The 26,211-nt window shown below is 37.4% G+C and overlaps 1 protein-coding gene across 3 annotated transcripts in view; it reads left to right on the top strand.

Annotated features, from left to right (window-relative positions):
- The window catches only part of LARGE1 (LARGE xylosyl- and glucuronyltransferase 1), a 303,034-nt gene that overhangs the window by 70,643 nt on the left and 206,180 nt on the right, over window positions 1–26,211 (top strand). For all 3 annotated transcript variants that reach the window (XM_042791992.1, XM_042791993.1, XM_042791991.1), the window contains one exon: window positions 17,459–17,645. In XM_042791992.1, coding sequence (XP_042647926.1) covers window positions 17,540–17,645 — 106 coding nt within the window. In that variant the 5' untranslated portion in view covers window positions 17,459–17,539. The remainder of the gene's footprint in view (window positions 1–17,458; window positions 17,646–26,211) is intronic.

Here is a 26,211-nt window from a genome sequence, read left to right as displayed (position 1 = left end):
ATGAAAGATAATGACAAGACTGCCCTCAATAAATAACTAATTATCTGTTTTACATAACTTGAATCTAGTTTTCCATCTTCCTTTTATTTCTTTATTTTATATTTCAATTTTTCTGCTGTTTTCCTAAAAAGCGATGGGGTATTTCTCAGCCATTGCTTTCTATCTGTGAAGGATTTGAAGGTGAATGATGCACCCTCTGGTTCATATAACATTTTCATGCTGCCTAAACGTGAGAATTATGGGTGTCTAAGCTAATAATCATAGTGTCAGACTTAAGTATGAGTGGGGGAAATGTATGAACCGAGTTAGCACGTAAGGATGCCTCTCTGGCTTGCAGTTGCCAGTTACCAAGGAAAACAGTGATTTTTAGCAATGTGTGGGCATTACAGAGATGATCTTTTTGACTTGGCAGCAGCTTATAAGGTCATTCCTATCAGCTTCATTAGTGTCCTTGTTCCTCTTTCCATCACCCTATTTGAGTAATGAAAGATAGTGCTACCCTTATTCTGGTGTTTTTATTTGTAAAACACCTATTCAGGCTATAATCTCCCTTTCAGTAGTTCTCTGCAGAGTATAGTCAGGAACTATCTCAGGAAAAGTGATGTTAGCTTGAGTGTTTAGGATTGTATGTAGCTCCTGTGTGAGACTTCGCTTCTTTCTCCCTCTGTGACTGCAATCCCACATCATAGCCCTGTTGCTATATCCTAAAAACATGAGACTTTTAGCCAAATAAGGTAATGTATATGTGTTTTCATAAGAGCTAGATCATGAAAGTCAGCTCCATAACTCATAAAAAGGATCATCTACTTTTTTGTCTGTAGAGGAAAAATATAAAACCGATTTTTTGCGTATTAGTTCAGTAATTTCTTCATGCACGTAAGCATGAGACACCCACTTGTGTTCCTACTCATACGCATAATGTGACCAGTGTTAACTTAAATAAACCCACATAAAATTGGAAGGAAAGAACAATATTATTATTCTAATATAAATTTTTAAGTATCGTAAAAATGTGCATTGTCAGTGGGAAGGATATGAGTAGGCAGGTAAAATCTAGGTCTGCATTGGTGTCTTATGTAACACTGAGCAGGGATGGACAAGAAAAGGTTCAGACCTTCATGATCCTTAGGGTAGAGGCTGTGTAGCCTGTGGCCCTGCCTGTCCCCAAGCACAGAAAGGTGATTTTTCCTTTTTTTTATTTTTTTTTTTTATTTTGAATTCTATTGTGCAAAGCTGTTTTGCAAGTGTTTTCTGTCCTAGAATAATTTTTTTCTTTTCTTTTCTTTGACCAGCTCATTAAAGCTGGAATTTATCCCTCAATACATCCGTAAACTGATGTGAAAATTGTAATTTCTTTTGGAAATGATGTTACATTTATTTCCCAGAGCTGTAATTCAGCATTAAATACTGAACCTTACACCTTCCTATATTTTAAAATGTTTGAGAGGAAAAAAAATGTAGTGACATTGAAAACTTCCTAAAATAATTCATCCCCAAGTGGTCATCAATTTAAAAAGTGAGTTAGATGCAAAAAACCAAAGGAGAATTAAGACAAGGTGTCTTCTCAGTTGTTAATTATTCACTCTGTGTGGTGTTCAACTGTGCTGCTAAAGAATGCATCGGTGAGTGAGAGAGGCAGCGTGAGCCTGTAGATTCTCTTGGGTGTTGAACTGGGAGAGAGGATCTGATCATGGTGTGAAGGCTTCTGTGCTAATAATGCTTCCAAAGAGGAGCAACTTCCAGTTAAGGTGGTGGACTTCACCTTCAAAATCCGTTTTGAGCTCACATTTCAAACTTAGTCTGATTATAGACAAAGCGCATCAGTCTGCCCAGCTATTCTCTGTACTGTGGAAGGTCAGAATGTTTTCTTCCCAGGTAATTTTAGATTGCAAGGGCTATAGGGGCACGAACTTCCTGTGCTTGCACACCACTCATCAGACATGGTCCTCCCATGGTAAGGATCATAGGCATAATTGTGCAAGAATAAGTTTCTGCGCTATGAAGAGGAAAAATGTAGAACTCTCGCCATTTTGACCGCAAGCAAGTTTTGTTTGCACAGTATTACTTTTATTTGCTCATTTCTAGGCTTCAGTGGGATTTTTTTTTCCCACTGCCTGGCCACTGTATCTTTTTCTGCAGCTGGCAAATGCGTGTCATTACTTTTTATTGCCTGCCGTTGTCAGAGTAATTCATTCTCACTCGCCTCTCCCCTTTTCCTTGAGGCATCGGGACGATTCTTCTCTTGTAGTCATCTTGCTAAACAATATGACATCTGCTGTCTGACTGTGGCACTGCAATGCTTCAGTATGTGTTGCTGAAAAATGCAAGCACTTTATGGAATTATATAGCAGACTTTCAAATGTAGCACCCTTTTAGTTGAAACTCATTTATTTTCCTGAAAGCATTTAGAACTGCAACATCAGGATATGTAATTTCAGTCTGTCTTAGTTAAAAAATTTCACTGGAGCACTGAAAGTTAGAATACATCTAATTCCTTTCATTGCCACCTTTGAGGAAATAACTGCTTAGAATTGTAGATTTGAGGAAAAAAAGTGTTGACATTAAGTAATTTATCTTTACCTACTTCACCTACTGTAAGTGCAAAAACAGGAAAATGCCCCAGATAAGCTAACTTTAAGTACCTAATTAGCTGAGATCTTATGCTTCAACATAAAACAGGTTATGAATGGTATGATAAAAAAGGAATTCTTTTATAGTCTAATTTTTAGATGAAGAAAAAACTTGCATTTGATCACAGCCATTGATTTTCCTGACAGCACCACAGCCTGTGAATTGTTCCTCATTAATACAGGTATATGAAACTGGGTTTTTTCAGTTCACATCCCATTTTGTGTGACTTTGCCTTTTTCTGCAGCTTGATGTGGTACATCTTAGTCTACGACAGCAAACACTGAGGTGCAGCAGGGGTGGATTTGTAGAGTGAAATGGTTGATGCTGGAGACCTGATACACAGGCTGCGTTCTTTCAAGGTTTTTACAGTAGGCTGGTTACAGTCTTGTCCCAGCAGCTGAGCAGCCGTAGCATCCTTTAGCATACACTCTGGGATGCATCTTCTGGTTTCGTTTCATCCTAAGGGTATCCAGTCTGTGCCCTCTCAAACTCTTCAATCACGTAGCTCAGCCTAGAGTAGACAGGAATGCTTGGGGAGGTTGTGTCAAAAAGGGATGAAGGTATTCCTCCTCCGCATTAAAATGCTGATGTAAACTCACTCATTGACTTCTTTCTCAGTTGGAGTTGAAACTGCCTGTTTCCATGCTTTTTTTTCCACATTGATTCACCAAAATGAATGGAGATTGAATTTCTGGGACATATGTCGTGGTAGCTGTAGGGTTTCAATTGATAATGTTACTGCTATTAGCATGCTGATTGAAGTTTTTTCCCCATAAACTTTTGAATTTTTATACCTCTGAGTCCTTCATATTACTCACACAGTGAAACAATTTTAGATGCTCTTTCGCAAAATTGCTTAACCTCACAGATGGCACTAAAAACTGAACAGAAAATCCAGCATGTCATTATGAAAAAAATAAATTAAAAAAAATACACAAAATATGTAGATCTGATTCATTAATCTTTGTTAGTGGCACTTAGACAATATTATTGAGCTACTGTGGTACAATATTAATGAGGACTCAGCTATTGCTTAGATGAGGTATTTTCACTGCAGTTAGGCTTTTTGGATACTTCTCCTAACTTTATCGTTGACTTGCTGTGTAACCAGTAAACTCAATTCTCCTCAAACTCTTAAATTTTGTACTTCAAAGACATAAGGACTCCCAAAGACATGTAAATATTATGACATTTAATTTAGAGATCCTGGTATCTTAATATCAGGATATGTTCCAGGAATGGTAGAATTGTTAAAAAAAAAAAGCTGAGACCTTCAAATGAAAGCTGAGAATAGCTAAAAACCCCTGTTTATACTGCTAAAGTAGTAAAATTATATTCTCCCAAAGAACTATTACAGTGTTCCACAATTTATCAAGCCCGCTGCTGTAATTTCTGTGCAAAAGCCAGTTTTCCTCCTGAACTCTTTGGTGTAATTAATTGCCAGCATCATTTTAAGTATTAGAGGAATGACACGTATAGTGTTTGATCATGTTATTGAATATAGCTTTGAAGGTGACAAAAAAATACCTCCAGATGTATTGCACATTCAACATAACGTCTTCTGAAATGTTTTTAGACACCAAAAAGACACGATTCAACCTATACAGTTCTGCTTTACTTCATACTACTGGTTTATAATATTAATCTGGAAAGGTCTTAACGTGGATTCTTATTTCCACATGAATATTTGGTAAGGTCCTCTTCAACAGTTTAAATATTAAAGGACTTCTACTTTGATCAGATACAAACTACTCCAGATATCTGTTTATTAAAGTGTATAAACAGTTTGTCACCAGGGTGTGTGTTTGGAAGGCAGTGCAACATAGCAGACCCACCTGACATACATCTGCCTCAGCTGGGCTTGGAAGTTCCAAGAGCTAACAGCCTGAATTTGTGGATCAGTATCCAGTAGTGGTTTGAACTCTCTTCCAACGTATATATGCATTTTCAGTAATACCTACAACAGTAGAGCTAACCCCTGTGATTTTCTGAGAAGCCATGAGGAGGTGGCATTTTATGTCGAGTTCTTGAAGTCGTACTACAACTTCAGCTTTCATTTAAAAAGAGGAAGAGTTCCAGGTTTTCATAGTTGCAAGTATAATTTGAGATACAAGCTTTTAGAACTTTCCAGTCCGAAGGTGCTATTTAAGCAAATCAGAAGAGCAGCCCCTTCTTCCTCACCCCCAGTTGGTAGGGGTCTCTTTTTTCAATTCTGAGACACCTGAGGCTGTCAGGCTGCTAATGCTTGTTGTTAAAATTGCCGCTTAGGCAGAAATAAGACATATTACCATAGTTTAAGGGACATTTTACAGGAACGCCATTTTTTCTAGCATATTTTTCACTCAAGTATACATTTTTATAGTCTTTAGCCTTACCGTCCAATTATCTAAAGCCTCGATTTCTTATTTAAAATGCTACTCATTGTCACTTTCAACATACTTCACTGTCACTCTCTTTCAAAATCGGTTTGTGAAAGTCTTTACCTGTAGAGATGACATATAATTTTAAGGTCAGCTGTAACATTTAATATTGTAAGGTTTCTTTAATCTATTCAAACCTGTTTAAAAAGTAAAATATTCTTATAACTACTGAGCTAGAAACTTACGTCTCACAAGTTTTCAAATGTGGAACATTACTCTGTTTTCTTACACAATGCTAAAAGAGTGCATAAACTTTGCAAATTACAAACCATTAATACCCATATTTAGCATTTTATCAAGTTGAAATGCTTCAGGAATAAATGTATTTTCTTTTAAAAATTATCTCATTTTAGAGAAATTGAATCAAATGAAGATGATTTTGCTTGGTGCCATCAAAATTCAAAGTCAGTGCTATGCACTTTAGAACTAATGCATATTACTGAAAGAAACCCCTTCACAGTTTTTTTCTGTTTTCACATGGTATATTTTAGGTTAGGTAAGAGATAGGAAATACAGTTATGGCCAAAGAATCAGCTACTTAGGTCATAATTTACCCTGTAATTACAAAATTATGTCTAATTATCAGCAAATGTAAGATCATGCTATTCTTAAGACTGTACAAGACATTTTTAGTGTATTATAGAAGAGATATAAATAGCCTTACATCACGGGGCAGGTCTGTCCCTCATCTCCAACTGTGTCATGCTTTAACACACTCAAAACATGCATTTGAGCTGTCTTCACCTCATGTATCAGAGCAACTTCTAATAACTAGAATACATTTTAAGTTTCTTTTAATAGCATGGTATAAAAAATATAGTCACTACAAGGTATGCCTTGACATTTCCATAAAACAAGAGAGTCAAAGTAAGTCTTATAATTTTGAAAATTTTTTGACAAATAAGGAAAAGTAATTGAAAACTTAACTTTGGAACTTTCAAGACCAAATTATAAGTTGCCTGTGAAATATATGCAATCTATATATTTTTCCCAGCAGTTAGTGTGAAAAAAGGAGTCTAATTTTCTATTAACTTGTTTATCCCAAAGTTAACATTAGTACTATGAATTGTAAAGGATGACATATTATCAAAGTTCAAACCATTTGATCTGAACTCGTTCTCTAAATTTTCAAATATTCTTAATGTGGCTTTATTGTTGTATTGGAAATAAAGGATTTACCTTCTCTTTCAGCTGTGTGATAATATGTCATCAGTGCAAGAATTTGATATATCTATAATTCTAATCCTCAGCAGCCAAAAAAAAAACCAAAAACCCACACCCAAGCCCTTTTCAGTGTTTTAACCTATTGAAAAGTAGTTAATACAATTTTGGCAGTAACCAAAACTTGTCAATACCATGTATCCTCATGAATCTTGGAAAAGCAATATTATGTAATTTGTTGTCAAAATCAACCAATCTGTATCACTATAGCTAATAATAATGTGGTACATTTTTATAATACTATGGACTACTTTTGTTGCCCTTCAGATAACTACCTTGTTACGTCCTATATTTTTGTATCTCCTAGCAACAAAAAGTTTTAAAAAGTTTTATTTTTAGAAGTGTGCTAGAATTGTTTTCACAATCATTATATTTTCATGCTCTCTCACTGACAGTTCCCCATGAGCGACTGAGAAAATTCGTCTGCATAAAACGCAGTGATCTACAGCGTTTATTGCTGTCTATTGCAATCCACCCTGAGGAGTAGCTTAGCTTGTTGGTGGAACACTGCCCTTGGGGTCAGTGTCACGACCCCAGCCTCTGTACTGCTATAACCGAATTGACCCCCTTTAGTTTCTGATCGTTGTATCTGCTGTCTACCTGCAGTTCACGTGGCCCGTACGTTCTAAATGTTGTGCCCTATAGGGTTATGATAAAAGATAATGCTTATGATGCAAGAACAGGGCAGGCCATCTGTAGATGACCAAGCAGACGTTACAGCAGTGACGCGGGAGGCGTCGCCTGCAGAGAGCACCTCCTGATCTGCAGGCCGAGGGGCGGGGAAAGGCCGCCCTCCGCAGCACTCGGCCCCTGCGGAGCCGACTGGCAGCATCCACGCTGCGTGACAGCCTTTGCTTAGATCCCAAGACACCGTTCTTTTCCTTTCTTTACACGGTTCAGGAAGAGTGCCACGGTTCACCGAAGTCATGCCGTGATGCAAAGGGTGTGTGTTGTGTTTCTTGAGGCGTTGCGTGGTGGCAGTGCCTGAAGGCAGCAAAGCCGCTGAGGCAGTGCTGGGGGGTTGGTGGAGGGCACAGAGCAATTTCACCCGGGCTGTCTGTAGGGAATGGTCCCTGCAGTGAATCTTCTTCAAAACATCCTCTGCTTCTGTGTCAGAAAGTCCTAGCTGACTCACCCTGAAAGAGAGCCCAGGAGCCAAGAGATGTGTGGAGAACCGTAGCAGATCACAGATCTGGAACGGGCAAGGGAGCAGAGTTATTAAACAGTGTTGGTACACATGGGGTTGTTTTAACTGCAGCTCCATTGGTTAGACTATCTTTTCTTTAAAATATGATTCAAATGTTTTATTTTGGCTTTGGTATAAGTTGAAGTTACAGTTATATATGTATGTTTGTATACGTGTGTTTGTATAAAGATATAGCTAAGGATCTTTTGGTTTTAAATTTTTATTAAGATCTAATATGCAGGATAGTTGCAGAAATATCTTCAGTATGGAAAGCTCAGGTGTCTTTCAGAATTCACTTTAAAGGTGTGAATATTCATAATATGACTTTCAGTCATTCCTACTCTGGTGAAGTACTTCCATCTAGCTGACAACAGTCTCAGACTAGAGAGTGAGGAACTCACCTTAATTCTCAGAGACTTACCCAGCCTTTGTCCTACTCTCTGAAGACCCACTGTTGAAGTTACTAGAGGTTAGCTTTACTTCTGCTTCGGATTTATATTAATGATTGCAAGTATAACACAGAAAGATTCAAATTGTTTTAAAAGATATTAGAATGTAGAAGTAGAGTTAGGAGAGACAGTAAGAGGTGTTCTTCCTCTCTTGCCCTCCCCTCATCTCAAACACCAGCCAGTGCAAAGCATGCTCGTGTGTTATATGATGTGCCCGTGACTGCACAGGCCTTCACACCCTCTGATGGTCCTCACATCATTATCCTCTTTTCCTTTTGTTAGAAAAGATCTGGCAACCTCCTCTCTGACCTGAAAATGATGACTTACAGTCAAATTTAAAGTGGAAGTGTTAATTATGTGCATTTGAATAAAGTAATTCTTTTACGTATGTTCATTTTCTTTACAAGAGATTTGCTAAATATTTTATTATTTATTATTTCTGCACCTTTACCTAACTGCAGATTTATAGGAACTTCAGAGAACAATGATGATGATAATGAGATCAGTAAGAGATTACAAAGACTGAAATTCTCATGCAGAGGAACAATGAAATATTCAGTGAAAATCACTACAATTTGAGGAAATGGAGAGAACAGGGAAACCCTTAGCCCACTGCCCTTTTTCTCTAGGCAGACCATCCTCCCTCAGATGATAGTTTTTAAATGAAGAGTAAAGAGCTACCCAAATTGCAGATTAGTTTGAAAGAACAGTATTCAATCTGCTTTGTGCAGGGGATCGTATTAGATGACCTCCAGACGTCCCTTCCAACCTAAACTATTCTGTGATTCTATGATTGTATTAAAATGCTAACTCCAAACATGGAAAATTTGGATTCTTTAGTAAGAGCTTTTGTCAGTGTGTCTCCTCTTGAGACTATTTTCTACAGCTTTATTCAGCTTCGATAACACCTTTCATACTCCTTTTGTAATTGCATTAAACTCACATGCCATTCTTGTCTAATACCCACATTAATCTGTGTAGTGCCAAATAAGAAGCCATGAGAAATCAGTATTTATAAATTCCAGTTTATCAAGCCCTGTTCTAATGTTCAAGAATAGTCCTGTGTGAAAAAACCTAAATCCACAGCTGCCTTCCCTGCTTAAAAAATTGCTCAACACCAAATTATTCTGCAGGAGCTTTGCATCTACATCAGGTGAAAAAGAAAGCATATGATTTGTATAGAACCCAGTCAGCCCTTGGAAACCTAGGGAAGTGGGTAGTCCTTGTGTCCTGCCTGGATGGTATAATGTTTAAGAACAAGTAAATGCTGTACTTTGACACAGAAGGATTTCAGCAGCAAACTTACTAAAAAACGTAGCTCACAACTCATGGTGCTATTTGATGTTCTGTAGTAGCATCAAAGAACTATTGGGAATGTATAAGGTACTTAGTAAAGTCGCACTGTAATCATAGTGAAGGATTTGTCTTCTGCTTTTCATCATGGCTGTATACATTTTACATTTTTTTCCTATTTGGCAATTCCTTGATTATTCAAATATTGAATTCCCAGCAATTCTTGATATTTTCATTACATCATTTGTTTTATTTTTATATGAATTTGATAAAAATAGTTGTGGGTTTAGTAATTTTTAAGCAATATATAGTGATGAGGTGATAACTTTGGTGCTTATATAAAAAACTCCACTTCTTGTCCATTAATTATGAGAGACTTAGTCCATATTTTTTGTGAATTGATGCAGGTTGAATTGACCTTAGTGAAGCTATATTGATTTATACTAGCTAAAATTTTAACCTAGGAATCTCTGTGTGTTTCAGTCTAATTGTTTATGTGCATTATTATTCATGCATAGTGGACTAGATGTTAGTTTGAATTTTTGAGGATTTAAATTGAATGATCACTATATGTTTTATGACTGGGTGCAAAACTTTAGAATGATGGAATCATGGAATTGAGTTTGGAAGGGAGCTCTTGAGATCGTCTAGTTCAAGCCCCTTTTCAAAGCAAGGTCATCTAAAGCAGGTTACTGTCCAGTTGGGTTTTGAAATTCTCCAAGGATTAAGGCTCTGCAACCTCTCTGGCTGTGTCCTTGCACAGGGGAGCCCAAATCTGGACACAGCTCTCCAGGTGTTTCTCACCAGTGATGAGTAGAGGGAGAGGATCCCAGGGAGAGATCCATGCATTTCTACTGCTCTCACATACAGCAATTCTTCCTTCTTGCCTTCTTGGCTAGTCCTTCCTAAAAAGCCTGTATCCATCCATTACCTGATTGCTGCAGACTGGTATCTCCTGTCCACATCACTCAACATCCTTTGCTTGTTGGTCCAAACCACTAGTTTCACATTTGTTGGTGGGTTTTCATCTCTCTCCTCGTTACTCACAATTTAATTCCTCACCGGTTTGTCCCCAGTCTATTGGAGAAGACACTTTTGCCCCATGAGGTCAGATGGATCTTATTACCAGTCCTCCATGCTCAGAGAGGCTCCCAAGGTTGTAAAATCAAAGTGTCTCTTGTCACTACAGATTTTTGACCCACAGGATCCATCCACTCCTCCTCAGCTCCTTCCTCCTCACTGTGAGGACTGAGGAGAGAGCCACCTGGGCCAATTTCTCTCTCTTTTTATTTTTAAAATTTAATATTGGTATTTCATAAAGCTCAGTCTGCAAGTACGATGCCAACTTCTATTTCCATCTGACAAGTAAATAGCTTCTGTAAGCATGTTACAAATCCCCATGTAAAACTAACTCAGAGTTTGATATCTGTGCAGTAAAATAGTTTCTTTTTGTTGTTGTTTTGTGTTTGTTTGTTTGTTTGTTTTGTTAATAATAGGACTTTGCTTCATAGAGGGACATGGATTCTTTTGTCAGGGAGGAACACTTCAAGCAATAATTGTTTTCTCCTGGGCAAAACTTTCTTATGAATCTTTAATCAATTTCCTTGTTAGAGCAGCTTTGTATGTAGAGGATTCTAATGAAGGTAAACACTGCTTTTGAATAAGCATCCAAGAACTTTAGCTGAGAAGCAAAGTATTAGCATCAAAATTCTTGAGAGGTGTTATTTATGTTGCACATAGTGTCCTACTTGTGATTTAAGGACCATTTTGTTTTTTCTATGTGGTTGCATGCACGCAATACCTGACAAAAGGAATTAATGAATGGACAAACCCATGACTCTTCAGTATTTGATTATGAAGGAGAAAGATGCCCTGGTATAGAGGCAGGGAGAACAATGATGCAGCAACATACTGATGTTTTCTTCCAGCCAAGAACAGGCAACATGTTACTTTTTCTTCCTGCCATCATTTCAGGTGCAGAGACCTGCATTTGGAAAGGTGTGGAGCTTTGTCCTTTTTTGTAACCCTGAAATTCAGATATGTGGTAATGCTGTGGTCTGAGTGTAAACTGTGATTCTGGAGCAGAACTGCTGTATTACTGAAAGATTCTTTATCACAGTTGGCCCTGGTTTCTAGTATGTTTATAATTCAGTGACACTGGGATTTCAAGTACTAAGGTGTTCTTAGTATGTATATATAGTATCTTGCTAGACTTCTGCCATACACAATCCAAGTCAGGCTCTGTTTCTTTGAACTATGCCGAGTCCTGAGATAAACTGGGGAGTCGGGAAATATTGGTGCTGTATGCCCATATAGGTGAGGGGATGTAGAGTAAAGCAGAGTTTGGAGAGCTCATTGAAAAACAAGGTCAGTAGCTGCTTTGAAAATAAGTATCATTCTTGGGTTGCAAATGAAATGTGAGTAACAGGCAAGATCGATCTTTCTGTCATGACTGTGTTTTGTTGCTGCTACCTCTTCTCAAGTGACAGATATTTTTTCTCCTCATATTAGCAGTGACATTTTAGTGGAGGCTTAAGAAAAGATTCTTATCCTGTTGATCTTAAATTGTGTTATTCCTTGATAATAGTTTTTCAAGTTGCAGGCTTTCCTTCTTTTGAGCAGTCTAGGCTTGAAAGGAAAAAGGAATGCCATTAAAAATGCATGAAAAAATACATATATGTACATATGTATAAAAGAATACATGTGGATGAAAAAGGAAAAATTTGAAAGTGTATTATTTACTTACTTCTCTCTGTGTCTACTGTCAGGTTAGATTCCATTCCTGTGGTGATGTTGCTTACAGCTGGAACCTTCTAGAAAATTTTGATTAACAGGAGACTTAATAGAATTTTATTTGAGCCACAGCACATACTGAGTGAAGATATAAAAGAAGATGTCAATCCTGTGTATCCTCAGAACAGTCAGCACAGTTCGAAGGCAGAACTCATTTGTGCTGTCAACTTACTGGCTATTTTCTCTCTTATAGATAGGACTATTTTCTTGCAACTAGTTGAGAAAAAGTAAATTTGGTAGCATTTGAAAACTGTGCTGTAATCTGTTTCTTTAAAGTGGCTTCACAGAACTTCTGAGGTGGATGCTGAGGCTGAGTTTACTCCAAATATTTCTTTAAAGTCATGATAACCATAGGATTAAGAAGTCTGATTTGGGGGGAAGATCACCAATGCCGGGAAAATTCAGAGTTTGGGAGCAAAGGGAGCCTCAGATTTGTTTCTGTGGCATGTTTTTTCCATGTGGGAGAAGAATAAGAGGTTGATGAGAGAGGAGATGGCATTTTCCTTCAAAATGCTATTTCTGTTCTAAGAACTGGAGAAGTGGAAAGGGGATGTTTATTTAAATAAATATTTACCATTTAACTCTTTCATATTTTACTTCATAATGTGGGGTTTATTCCACGCCCTGCCTTTATGGTAGCAAACCTTTCTCTAATACAACAAAAAATCTGTTACATGACAACCAATTTCCGTAATTGAAAGACTGCAAAGCTGCAAGATAAAAAGCTGACTACCAGGGAGTAAACTCATTATAACCCCACATGATCAACATTTTAGAGAAAAACAGAAAAGTACTGGCTAAGATGCTGCTTTTTTCTTCAGGTTATTTATATTTTGAGTCTGGCAAAAAACTGTGAAAAATCTCTCATAAGGGACGGATGCTATATTGACACAGAGCCAAGGGAAAATCTTTACAGTAGAAATTGTTCATTGACTCTGTGACTGCAAGTGTGGAAAAGCAGAAAGAATTAGATAACATTAATTCAAGAAACACAGCAAAGCCAAGGCATGGGATTGGTGTATAAACAGCTTTAACTGTATATATTCATTTCAGTGGCTCTGGAAACAAATGGAAGATTACTGGGATAAGATTAACTGTAGCAAATGCAAGGAAATGTATGAAGCAGTTGGAAAAGCTTTTTATAGTAGAGCAGTTAAATCTAGTTAATTGTGTTTGATTTTTGTTTTCATAATTACTTCCATTGTTCCACTGAACTCCTGCTGCATGTCCGACATAGTCGAGCTGTCATGCCGTAATTAAAAAAAATAAATGAAGAGAAACTGAATATCAGTGTGATTAGTGTTGTGTTACACGCTTTAATATATGTACTGTTCATACTGGTTGAGAGCTGCTTCACACTTAGCTGAGGAGATAATCCTTGATTTAAAACAAAACAACCACTCTGATAAGGTAGGGTAGTCAGTGAAAACATTTGACTGTATATGAAGGTAACAAAAGTAATTCCATTCAGTGTTGCCATGAGGTAAGAAAGTCGTGAGTTAAGTCTTTGTATTGAGAAACAGAATTTATTTTAATTCCCACTGTGACCCCTCACACAGGCGTTGTCCAAGCTAGTAGTCTTTTATAGCGCCATTAGCAGTAATCAAGGATGAGCTGGCCTGAGGTTCCTGTATTCATGTCTGTTGATTTGTACATGTGCAGTAGGTTTTATAAATCTTGAACTGTGTGTATTGTAGAAGTGTAGAACATCTGACTTACTGACAGCAAGACATACATGCATGATACCTGTACAGCTATTTTTTGTGGATATTACTTATTTAATCAGATTTCTAAAATACAATTGTATGATGCTCTTGGAGCACATTCAATACATTAACAACTTAAGACCAAGGTAGAATAATATCCTGAAATGCATGCACCTTCTTTGTATCTGTGGCACAGGCAGAAAATCTGATTGTGTCTGGAAGAGTGAAGCTGAGGCCATGTTTCAAACTGCAGTCCCCATAGCAGGAACTCTCCCAACTGTTCCCTTTCACTCTGGGGCTAATCTTGATCTCCCTTGCTTTGAGATAAACCCAGTAAAGATGGCTAAAGATGCAGATGTTCATGTATCTGAAAATACACCTCTCTGTTGCCTACATTGGGCAACAGATAAAGAGGAGCCACTGGCTGTTTTTAGATCGGAGTATTGCACCTATATCCTGTGCTTAAATTGACCAGTTACTTTCTCATCTTTTTTTTTTTTTTTTAACTTCTAACATATTTCATGCTATGTATTTCTGAGTACAGGTGTTTAATTATCACGTATATTAAGACTAAAAGCTATCAGGAGGAACACTGCATGGATTTGTGTAAATGTAGTCAACCATCTTACAGTGTTACGTTTGTTATTACTGAAAAGATGAATATAGCTAACAGTGTCACATCTGAAGTAGCTTCATTTTTAGCCTGTACACGAAACTGCTTTTTAAGACCTTTCAGGCAGGTGACAGTCTGGTTCAGCGGGACCGTGGCTTGAGGAGCAGCGGATGCTGTAGAAGTCTGAAAGGCAATGGCAAGCTCATACGGCAGAAATGTGCGCGGTGCTACCCTGCTCTGTGCTGAGCCCTAGCCCCAGCCGGTGTCAACAGGCACTTCCCTTTCATGACAGGTATCAGTCTGGTACCTGCTGAATTGAAAGGAAAACCAAGTCAAAGAACTGCAGTATCTTCTTTCAGTTTATGTGATGATGGTATGCTAGGTAAAATTCTTTACGAGTAAAATCAGTAATGAGCATACGATTGAGTCCAAAGCTTTTTCCTTTAAGCTAAGCATCTTCATTACTATTCATGGGCCTTTTATACAATTTCTGGTGTGGAGTTTACACATGATGCATTATCTGGTTTGGAAAAAAGTGCTCAGCAGGTGTGGTGATTTTATACACTGCAAATGAATATTTAAGACTCAAGGGAAGCTATTCACAACTTTGGGGATGTGGGGAGATAGTAGAAACTTCCTTTAAAATAGTTTATGGCTCTTTTCTGTTTTAAAGCACCATTAAAAGAAATTATCTCAACATTTCCTAGGATAATCCATCACAAGATGGCTTGTCTGGCTAGGGTTTTCCCGAATGTCCTCCTAGTTAGATAAAAGATGTGCATGAATGTGCAGAATGATTTGGCTGTTTTGTCTGAATGATGACATTTTGTAGAAAACTGATTTTGCCACATTCCTATCTTTCCTTTGTAGCTCAGCTGGGAGTTCAATATTGCTCCTTATACTTTCTTAACTTGTTAGGGTACTTTACATTCATGAGGGAGAAAAGCTGGATTTTGTCCTCCATGTCGACTTGTTCAGAAACTTAACTTGCATGGACATTTAAAAGAATATATAGGAAAAAAATGAGTTATTTCTTAAATATGTGTCCCAGGATTAATTAATCTGTTTACCAGCACTATAATCCCAAGCTTCAGAGTCTGGGTGTCATTATCGCAAAAACTTGTATCAGTGTACTTGTACCAGCATGATTTCAGAAGCATGTAGTGTTGACTCTTACTTTGCTACATGTAAGTTTTGCCAGTAGCATTGGTAGGGACAGCCTGTATCCAGTGCATGATGCATTACAAGATGTGACTATTTGAGAATGACCCGGCTTGTGAGTTTATTTTTTCAAAGATTTATTTTTTCATGCTCAGATTGATATTAGTGGAACACACAGTGATGTTAAAGAAAAAAATAAATTCCTACTTAAATTAAGTGATTCTGTGCACTTTACAATATACACACATTAAAAAAGTGTAAAACACAGAAGCCAGAAGAATTATCTATGTTTTTCAAGTAGGCATGTAAAGGACTTTCTTCACAGTAGTTGTACAAGCTATGTGATGTAAGGAAAAGAAATGAAATGTAATCGTTATCCTAATACAGTGAATAAAGGTGAGTTCTCCACAATTTATCTACCAAATGTGTATCTCTGTCTAACACAGTGACTCTTAATACCACAGTTGTTATATTGTCCGTCCACATATTTTGTGCAAAATCTCTGTGGTGAGGCATTCATTGCGTTGAAAAGCTGACACCATGGAATGCTTTCTGTGCTGTCTCTGGACAAATTATAGTCCATTTTATCAGTTTCAAGGTCAGAGTACTATCATGGCTCTTAAACTGTAGTGTAGTAAAGTGGGCTATATTGAACATTTGAGGAACAGCTGTAAGTTTGCCTGATTACAGCACCTGGGTATCTCCAGCAGCAGAGTTCTTTGTCTGAACCCATTTATCTTGTCTATAATTCTCCTTTTTTGCTGTAATTTGATTTCAGAATTGGCTTTCACTGTGATATATGTGGAGTTGTAGAGCTCAGTTTCAAGACACGCAGTAGCCATTGTTAATATGTCAGTGTAGAAATGCTTTAATTGCTTGTTTCAGCTCTAGTGCTAGTTTAAGCATAAGCCAAAGGGCACTGTTATTAAACACCTTGTACTGCTATAGTCTGTGTTTCTTTCCCTATCATTCTTGTAGAACAATGCTTTTTCTAAAATTAGAAAAAATTATCCCTTTCACACAAAACCTGAACTAGATTTGCATGGACTTAATACTTCCCTTTCGTTCTCCAACTTCTGTAGTCTAACACTGGCTTTTCCTCCCTTTTCAAAAAAAAAAAAAAAAAAACAAAAAACAAAAACAACAAAACAAACAAACGAAACAAAGTGAAACATTCTTTTTATGCCCTGCATGCCTGCACTGGTGTGGGAATATTAGTCTTCCTGTGAATAAATACAATCAGATTATTTTGCCGTCTTGGCCCCTCTGAAATGTAGAACAATTATTTTAAATAAGTTAAGAGCAGAATATTTTTTATTCCTCATAAAAACAGTGGTACTCTCCAGAATCCCCTTCTTTTCTCATAGCATACAGTCTAAAGCTCCTGATATAGCCTTTTGTGCCTAAAGAAGCTTCCTTGCCCATTTTGCTCTTTCTCTTCTCCCCTTTTATATAGCAGTTCATCTGCAGTGCTTTTTTGATTGTCAAAGTGGGTCATTTTAATAACATCCCTCTGTCTCCAAATTTTACCTTTCATTTTTCAGTTCACTCCCTTGAGTTCATGACCACTTGGAGCCAGGTCATTGACTCACTGGTGTGACTTTTGCTCTTTAGGAGCAGGTGAAAAAATAGGGGTGGCTTTCTTTTATCTGCCATGGGGCACCAGCACACATAGGCATCAAAGAACCCAGAATTTCTGAGGAGTAAAAGTGTGGCAAAGAAACAAATAAAGGTGATGTCTCTTTCTAAGACTAGCTTAGTGTGTATTTAGGTGATATATGTTTTATTGACTTACTGTCTTAGTCTGACTTCTAAAACGTGCTTTATTATTAAGTAGTTGTGGATAATTTTGAAATGGGTACTGCTTTGCAATTGCAGTAGCCCTATTTTTAGCCTTGTTCTTTTAACTGTTTAGGAACACTGGCACAGTCTAAATTTCTGTAGAAAAATAAGCTGTTAAAATATTTTTTTCCTTTTCTTTTCAGGGAGTAATATGTGGGAGGCTGTGGATTATTTGCTTCCAACATAGGAACAGCACTGTGTTGGGAATCTGCACTCCTGAGAGAATGCTGGGACTCTGCAGAGGGCGACGGAAATTCCTGGCTGCCTCTCTGACCGTCCTTTTTGTCCCAGCCATTACATGGATTTATCTGTTTGCTGGGAGTTTTGAAGGTAGGAGGGAAATAATGGCTGGGGGTGGGGTGTTGTTTGATTTGTATCTGGACAGGCAAGCACAGATCAGTCATCACTGGTTTTATTTAAATAAATCTGGTTTGGCTTGCATAGGACATAGTTCCCAAGGTGCAGATTTCAACAAAGGTCCTTCTTTACCATGTTCTCACTGCTGAGGAGAAGGTAATTGCTGGCCCCAGTTATTTGATTTTCCTCTCATCTTTGAACTTTTAAAAGTGCAACAAAAAACTCACTATTTTCTTCTCTGTGTTTTCTGATTTTTAAAAGTTAATCTATCCTATGCCCTGTAAGGTTTTACTTTTAATTCAAATTAAGGTCTCATTTCAGATCTGTCCTTAATATTATTGAAAAGTGCTTAAAAATGCATCCCTATTCTGGACACTCTTTACATAGCTCTTGTTTTTGTGGACCTGTGTGTTTGGTCTCATACGTATGGATGACGTGGACCACGGAGTCAGATTTTGGGACACAAAGCAGGAAGTGTATCTGGCTACAGGAGCATGGAGGGCCTGTTGTGCAAGTCAGGGAGATGTGTATCTGGCATGGTTCTTTGCATAGTGGGCTCTGCTAGGTCATGGCCACTGAGCTGCAGGCTTTCTCTTGTCCAGTGGTCCAGTGTGCTGCTGCCCACTGCATCTGGGAACACATGGTGGTACCTAGTTTGTGGAATGTCAAACAGTGGTGGGATGCTGCTCTCTGAGGTGTGTCACTGTAGCAGCAAAAAATTCTGTAAAATGTTTCGTGGGCTCTTGATTTAGTTATAAAAATACCTACATGGCCAAAACCATCAAACACATGAGGCTCTTGTCTTGCTTTTGTGTGGAGATTATTAGTTCTGGCCATTGCCTCTATGTTTATTGTGCTAGAAGGCTGAACACAGAAAGTCAATTAATACCTATATAAAATCTATTCATATAAAATTAGTTTGAATCCCTGTCCCTCTGGGTGGCGATGGACTGCTATAGCTGGAATATCTCTTGCCCTCTTCTTTCTTGAGGTGGAGATCCTCAAGTTTATAAGTACATTTACTTGCAGCTATATAACTAACACTTTTTATAATCAGGCTTGGAATAACCACTACTCTGCCTTTTAAATTGTCTATCTGATGAACTTTTTTTCTGGCCTTAAAGGAGTTTGGCAGTGAAACTTCAGTTAGGTGAGGTTAGAAGATGCTGGATCTCCTATTTTTTGTTACTTGGTAGTGTTCTTTTTTTTTTATTATGTTATTTTTATTTTTTTGAGGTGGAACATTTTATGTTTGGCAATAGGTGTATTATTTTGGCAAGAGTAATAAAAGCTATTCATCCTTTGTAGTTATCTTAGCACGAGGAAAGGTGTTTCAATCTTTTAAAAACTGTTCAAACACTAGTTTACAGTCTGATAATTTTAAAAAGGCATTGTTTAAAATGTCAAGCTTCTTTCCTGTAACTGGCTGTCAAATTTGTGCTTCGTTTCAAAACAAAATTGAATTCCAAGTTAAATTACAAGTAAGAACATGTAAAGATTTTCTTTGTGTATTACATACATTCCTGAATTAGTTACGTGCCAGGTACAAATATTTACCTATGCAAATTTATTTGGTTACTTAAAATTCTGCCTTAATTGGCAGTAACTCTTTGAGCTCATTCTAGAATGAAACAGTTATGGGATTCATGTTAAATTGGAAATATGAGGGGTGCTGGCTGTATACTTCTAAACTAATGATCTGGCAGGCAGAACAGTACTGATTTTGTTTGATTTTTAAAAGGTGAGCAAATTCAGGCCTCACCTTTTTTTCTTTTGGAAGAGTATTATTCTGCCTTGTTTGAATGACTGTTTTAATTGTGTCCACAATTGGTAATGGCATGCTCCTTTAAATTCCTGTGTGTGTAGAATCCTTTGTTTTTACGGACAGCTCAATACAAATCTTGAAATTTACTGCTACATGGTATTTGAAATGATTTAAAGCTCTCAGTGCGAATTAATCTTAAATGCAAACCAGGGAGCAAAGCCTATTACCTATTAAGACGCCTTGCACGGGAAAAGGACTGGAAATTCTATAAAGTTAGTATCTCTTTCTGTTATTTTTCTGTATCTATTTTATTTTAATTTTTGGATGGGGCGTGATTTAATCTTTGTTGGTTAAAAACTAAGGTCAGTTAAAATATTTATTTGGCCGAATAATAAGTAAATTTTTCCATAACTTGGAGGCATTACGGGCAGAGAGTTAAAGCCATTTTGGCATTTTATATGACTTCTTGCTTTGTGCTCCATTATGGTTCACACAATTTACTTCTGTTTTAAGCTCTTTGTGTGTATACTTGAGTAAAAGATGTCCCACAAGAGCACTGTGCCTTGATTTGAAATCAGCAGGAGTGGAGAGTCCTCTCTGTCTTCTGGCACTGGTTTCTTCGGTTAATCACAGGCAGTGCTAGAAGTTTGCTTTTCAGTTCATCTGGTTTTAGATTCAAGCAATCGGTTCTTGTTATACTTTTCTCCACTAAGTTAAAGAAATTGTCAGTACCTGATATCTTCATAGACTCACTTAATTATTCAGGGTGGAAGGGACCTCCGGAGTTCTCTGGTTAAACTCCTGCTCAAATCAGGGTGGGCTTTGAGGTCAGTCAAGATTTCTTAGGCCTTTATCCAGTTGTGTCTTGAAAACCTCCAAGGATAGAGACTACATGGCCTCCCTGGGCAACTTGTGCCACTGCTTGACTGTCCACAGGTGGAAGAGTTTCTCCTTATATCTAGTTTGAACCTCCCTTGCTTCAGTTTAAGTCTGATGTCACTCACCCTCTCACCACATACCACTGTGAAGAGCCTGGTTCCGTCTTCACCAGGACTACATGTCCTTCCCAGTAGGTCTGGTCCGCAGCCTGTGCCATTATGAGAGGGTTACTCCTTCACAGGTACAGGGCTTGGCTTTGTTCATTCCTCCAGCCTGTCTTGGTCCCCCCTGGGTGGCATCCTTGCCTGTGAGTTTATTGACTGCAACACCCAGGCTTGATGACATTTGCAGCCTTGATAAGGGTGAATTCTGATCTCTCCTTGAAAGGACTGATCGCAGAATAGATGCTGAGGAACTCCACGTGCATGGATGAATAACCATTACCCTTTGAACTCAACATGCCAGCTAGGTTTTCACCCACCTAGTAGTCTGCCCATATAAATTGTAAAATCCCAACTTGGATACAAAGATGCTATGGGAGACCATACTGAAAGCTGTGGTAAGTTCAACACAGGTCACATCTACTGGTCATCTCTCATTCACAGATCTAGTCATTTCATCACAGAAGGCAGTCAGGTTAATCAAGATGATTTACTCTTGGTGAATCGATGCTAATTATTTCCCTGTCAGGCCTGGGTATGTTTCTCTTTCAAGGTACTTACATAGAGTAGTCAAATCACCTCTCAGTCTTTTTTTTAACTAAACTGAAAAGGTTGAGATAGCTGAGGTGTCATAACAAAAAAATGTTGTGCTCTATTTTTGTATGCTTTTTTGTTTATTTGTATGTTTCAGGGCTCTAGAATCAAATATCTTTCTTCAGTACTGATATCTGCAGTGATGTGTCCACAAAATTACATGTTCTTGATGTAATTGGGAATTACATTACTCATCTGAGTGTTTATCTTTAAGAACTTAAGTTATTCATTTGCCATAGCATGGCAGTGCGATCACATTTTAAAAACCTTCAGAAGTTATTTGTTAGTGAATTTGTAATATGAAATATGCCCTAATGTAGTCAGTTCCCATGTTCTGCTTTTTAAACAGTTTGCAATTCTTTAGGACAGCATTTTGTTTCATTTTGGGCATTGTTTTTCTTGTCAGAAAGTACGTTGCAGCCTGCGACTTCACAGTTGTCACTCAGACACTGCCAGTAAGACCCTTCCCTTGGAATATTCATTGGAGGTGGCATTAGCCAAGCTGTGACAACAGCAGCTACTAAAAGCCTCATTAATCATGTATAATTGTCTATTAAGGTTATGAACTAGAATATTAAAGAGGATTTTGAATATCGTGTAGCCTTTGAACGTACCTGGTTACTGTGGTTGTTCTTAATAATGCACAAGGACAGCATAATTTCAGTTATCAGTTACTTTGAATGAAAAAGCTAATTGTTCCAACATTCTTAAAGTACATTCAAAAGTCAAGGTATTAGAGTAAGAAGGGTGGAGTGCATTTAAAACAGGGAAGAGGAAATAATCAAATAATACAGGACAAATTTTCATTAGAAAGAAAATAGCAATTTCACTAACCATCAGTAGCTCCAGAAATAGCATACATTTCCAAGCTATATGCAGCAGTTTCCTATCCCCTTTACCATGAAGGTCATGTAAAATGGAGACTTGGATCTGTAATTTGACACCTGCTCCCTAGTTTACCGATTCCTCAAAAAAATGTCCACTGGTGGTGTGGCCTCAGCAGATTCAGTCACCTCTGTTTTGACAGGATGAAAATACAGTTGAGTTATCAGTTTCTGCATGGTGGATCCATGTGAGGGTGAAAGCCCTAAACTGTGTAGGGCTTCTGTGTGGAACATACTTCACAGGAAAGGAAGAGTCAGTAACATAACCTTAAGAAGAAAACTTGAGAAGTTGTGTGAGATTGCGTCGGGAGTCTGTGAGAGAGCAGGAAGTTGACTGTTTTTTCTTAACTGCCAGGGTAACATTTTAAAAACAGAGCCTGCCTTCTTCCCCGGGACTTGCTTTTCTTGATTGTCTTCTTTTCACTCCAGTGTTGGACAACTATCGTTCTCTGACAGTATGTTTAAGTCCAAGTAATCTGTAGAGACATAATTGAAGCAAGAGTTGGGCAAACACCTCATAAAATACAATAAAGTGAAATGAAGGAAGGCTGCAAATATTCATCTTAGTATTTAAATGGATTCACTTTAATGCTGTTCACACTCTTTTTTGTGTATGCTTTCCATAAATATTCTAGTGAATATGTTAATTGGGAAGACTGTCTACAGAAACAATGAATATCCAGTTTTAATATTCATGGGAAGCAGATTTTGAAATCATATTTGTGAATACTTGAATCAGAAAACTGATTCTGGGAGTTCAGCTTTATCCAGTTAAGTGCCAAAAGTTTATCATGTGATCTATGTGTGTGATGAAAGCTGTCTGAATTTTTAATGCTTGCAGTAAGTTGCTCATAGGAAGAGGCAAACAAATAATTAATTGCTAAAATGTCTATCAGACACTTGCAACTGATGAACAAACATCAGACAATAATTCCTTCACAGACAATGTAATCAGAAAGGGGTAAAACCTAAAATTGCTTTTTTTATTACAATTCATTCAGTTTGCCTGAATTTTAACTGCTCTGTGTCTCAAAATGAATAAGCAAGAAAACTTAATCTAGTGCCCATTTAAAGTAGAAGTTTCAACCTCTGTATTGATCCTGTCTTTTTAATAAAGTTCTGGGAAAACAGGTGCTGAAAGGGTACCACTGCATGTAATAAGGATGTTACTGTGCTGGGTGCCTGAACAGGTTTACAGGAGATGTGTTTTAGTGAAGATTGGCTTCATAGCAACCCCTGCATAAAAGCTGCTTCTGTGTACATTTCCATTGTGGAGTAAATGGTGGTGTTTTACTCCCCTCTTGTTTTTTTTTTTTTTTTTTTTTTTTTAGGAGATCTGCTGAGAATTGTCACTTAAGCACCTCTATCTCAGCTAAAATCGAGATACCTTCTTAAGTATGTTTGCAGTTTTTACTTGAGGATCCTACAAGAACAAAATCAGTCATGGTAATAAAGACCTCAAGTTTATGCCAAGTTTTATTGCTTTATCCTGGAAAACTTGTCTTTCTATGAAACCCTTGTGATTTGGATATACAGAGTACTGATGAAATTTGGTTGAAGTATGCTGTTGACCAGAAGCTCCCTGCTATGAAAGCTGAGTCTGGTTCTCTCTCTGTCCATCATCTAAGAAAATAAAATTAACAAGTGAATATGAAAAAATAAAGACTTTTGCTCCTCATTATATAAAGAAACAGTCTGCTTGTGAGCAGTGACTGGAAGCTTGAAGTAGTTTCTTTGGCCAAACGAGAATGGTCTTAGACAAAGAATGTAACCCAAAGTGCAACATGGTCATAAGAAGCTTTTGGAGGTCAGACGGTGGAGTTAGTCAACACCATGTTTCTGTCTTCTTCTCAACCACTCTTGCAATTAAACTACATACTTGAAATCCTGCAAAACATATCCTTAACTAATAAGATCCCCCATATAGCTCAACACCTAAATTCTGGTGTCAGTGCTGTTTCTTCCTTAGCTTGCCAGGAATTCACATCCTTAAACTTACTGTCTTAAATCTTTACTTAAATCTTAGCATCTCAGGAAATGCCACAGATCTTGCAATGACAACTACTTCTGTCAGTGTGATGTGCCAAGTGAATGCAAGCCTGTGTTGCTCTTTTGAATTCCAGTACAAGACACACACATTCTCTTTTGACACTAATTTTTTTAAGGACATGCTTATTCTTTCATAAAAGTAAAGTAAGCTGCAGGCTAACCTTCTTTCCTCTCGATACATTTCTTTATTGGATAGCGTGAGGCTTTTTTAATTTCTAAACACACGTCTACCAGCTTTGTCTTGGCTTTCTTTTTCTAGTCGGTTCTTAGTTTGTCATTTCTGGTAGAAACATAAAGGTCAGAATGGAAAAGAATTCTTTGAGCAGTAATAAATTGCCAGTTTCTTTGTAACAGCAGTTTATTCTGAATATAATCTGTGGGATTTCTCAAGGTTTTTGTTTCATCTTTGTCTTCCTCATTCTTTGAGCAAACTTCTGGGAAAAATGCAGTCTATAAAGGTTGCATTACGCAAAAGTGAACAAATTCCTTCCAAGAGGAAGGGACATCTGGATGCTTAAATTCTGTTAGGGCTGCATGGAAGGCTAGCAGTAGGAGAACCATTTCCTGATTATTCAGAGACAGGTGCTTACTTCAGAGTCAAAATACATTTTTTCTGCAGAAAAAAACAGAAAAGCAAGATGAGCTTAAATGTCTTGGTTTTTTAAAAAAGCCAAACCCCTAAGAACTAGTGCTTAGCTTTTTGAAACAAAATGTGCAGTTGATAAGTACACCAGACCTTCTTAGAGTGCTGGAACTAATGTAGCCTGACTTGCTGTGATCGATGCCATGCGCCTGATTGATGTTGAATTTGCTTTTCCTACAATTAGGGCATTTGCAAAATCTAAATCCCATATGGGTCTCCTGGGATCTGGGTAAATCTGGAGCTCATAAATAGCATCTCTCATCTCTCTGTGTTCCTGACAAGTGTAGAAGTTTCATTACCTCTGACTTCCCTCTAACAAAGCAATTTGAAATTAACCAATGAGCTTTGGGGGAAGATGGAAGCAGGTCAACAAATGTATAATTACAGGATGAAAAAATACCTGAAATAGAAAAGTTTTAAAAGACTGAAATGAAAATTCAGTATTTTTATTCCGGTGAATGTTTCGCTTAACACAGAACAACTAATTTACAAGATTTTATTTTTGTGGAGTTTTTGTTTTAGGAATTTGTGATGTTTTTTTCAGATAAGGGAAAAGTTTGAAATCAGAATCTTTCTTGTTAGACAGCAAATTGCATCTGTAGTGTCTTCCAGTACTTTTGAAACTTATATTTTGAATATTTATTTAAATGTGTATAATACCAGAAGAAGAAGGAGTCAAGTTAAAACTAAATGCAAAGAATCCTATATCATCATTCTTACATTGTGCAGATAATGCTCTAACATGGTTTAGGAAAAGCAACTGAATGTGAAAGCTAATATCCTGATATTAGATGGGCATGGTTTAGGTATGCTTAGTTTAAGATTACCACTATGTTCAACACTTCTCTTTATTCCCTTTTCACCCTTTTCAAACATTTTTCAGTCATGACAACCATTGAATTGTTCAGCTGAGCAGTTATCTCCTTCCCTTGAAGTTTCACCTCTCTTGTGTAGCATTACCTTCTGCAATTCTTATTTTGAGACTTGAATCTAAGGGAATTTTTTAAATGTATCTAGATATCCTCGGAGAGCTGAGTGAAATGCACAGCTAACTTCAAAAACATGGGCTGACAGCAGTTATCTTGGTTCACTCAACTTTGTAGATACCAACAATAGGAAGAAAAGTTGATGACCTGGAGAATGATACATTTTTAGCCTGATTTTTCTCTTCCAGTTTAACAGTGTTCAAGCCATTTGAGCTGTCCTGTTGTAATAATTTTTATTACCCTATATCATGACTGTCCTTCCCATAGTTCTGCGAAACAAGAGTCAAAGTCGAAGATGTAAACATTGAAGCCTCCTTTTTTTTTTTCCTTTTTTTCTTTATAATTCTCTCAAGCTTTTAAATTGCTAAATGTTAGAGTTTTCAGACATCAGTAATTAGGGGGGAGAACTGAATGTAGTGAAGTTAAAATTACAAAAAATGTTGGATTCATCACATTTTCCTCAGTTAAATTCACAATCCACAGCAGAACGTGCTTCTGTTTGGTACATTTACTTTAAAAAAAAAAAAAAAAAGTTATATATATATATTTTTAGGATAACAATTTATGGGCCTAGTTAA

The sequence above is a fragment of the Tyto alba genome, unplaced genomic scaffold, assembly GCF_018691265.1.
Source record: "Tyto alba isolate M040663 unplaced genomic scaffold, T.alba_DEE_v4.0 Super-Scaffold_2, whole genome shotgun sequence".
Classification (NCBI taxonomy): domain Eukaryota; kingdom Metazoa; phylum Chordata; class Aves; order Strigiformes; family Tytonidae; genus Tyto; species Tyto alba.
Note: the sequence above shows the minus strand (reverse complement) of the source record. Positions and strands in the feature narration are given on the sequence as shown.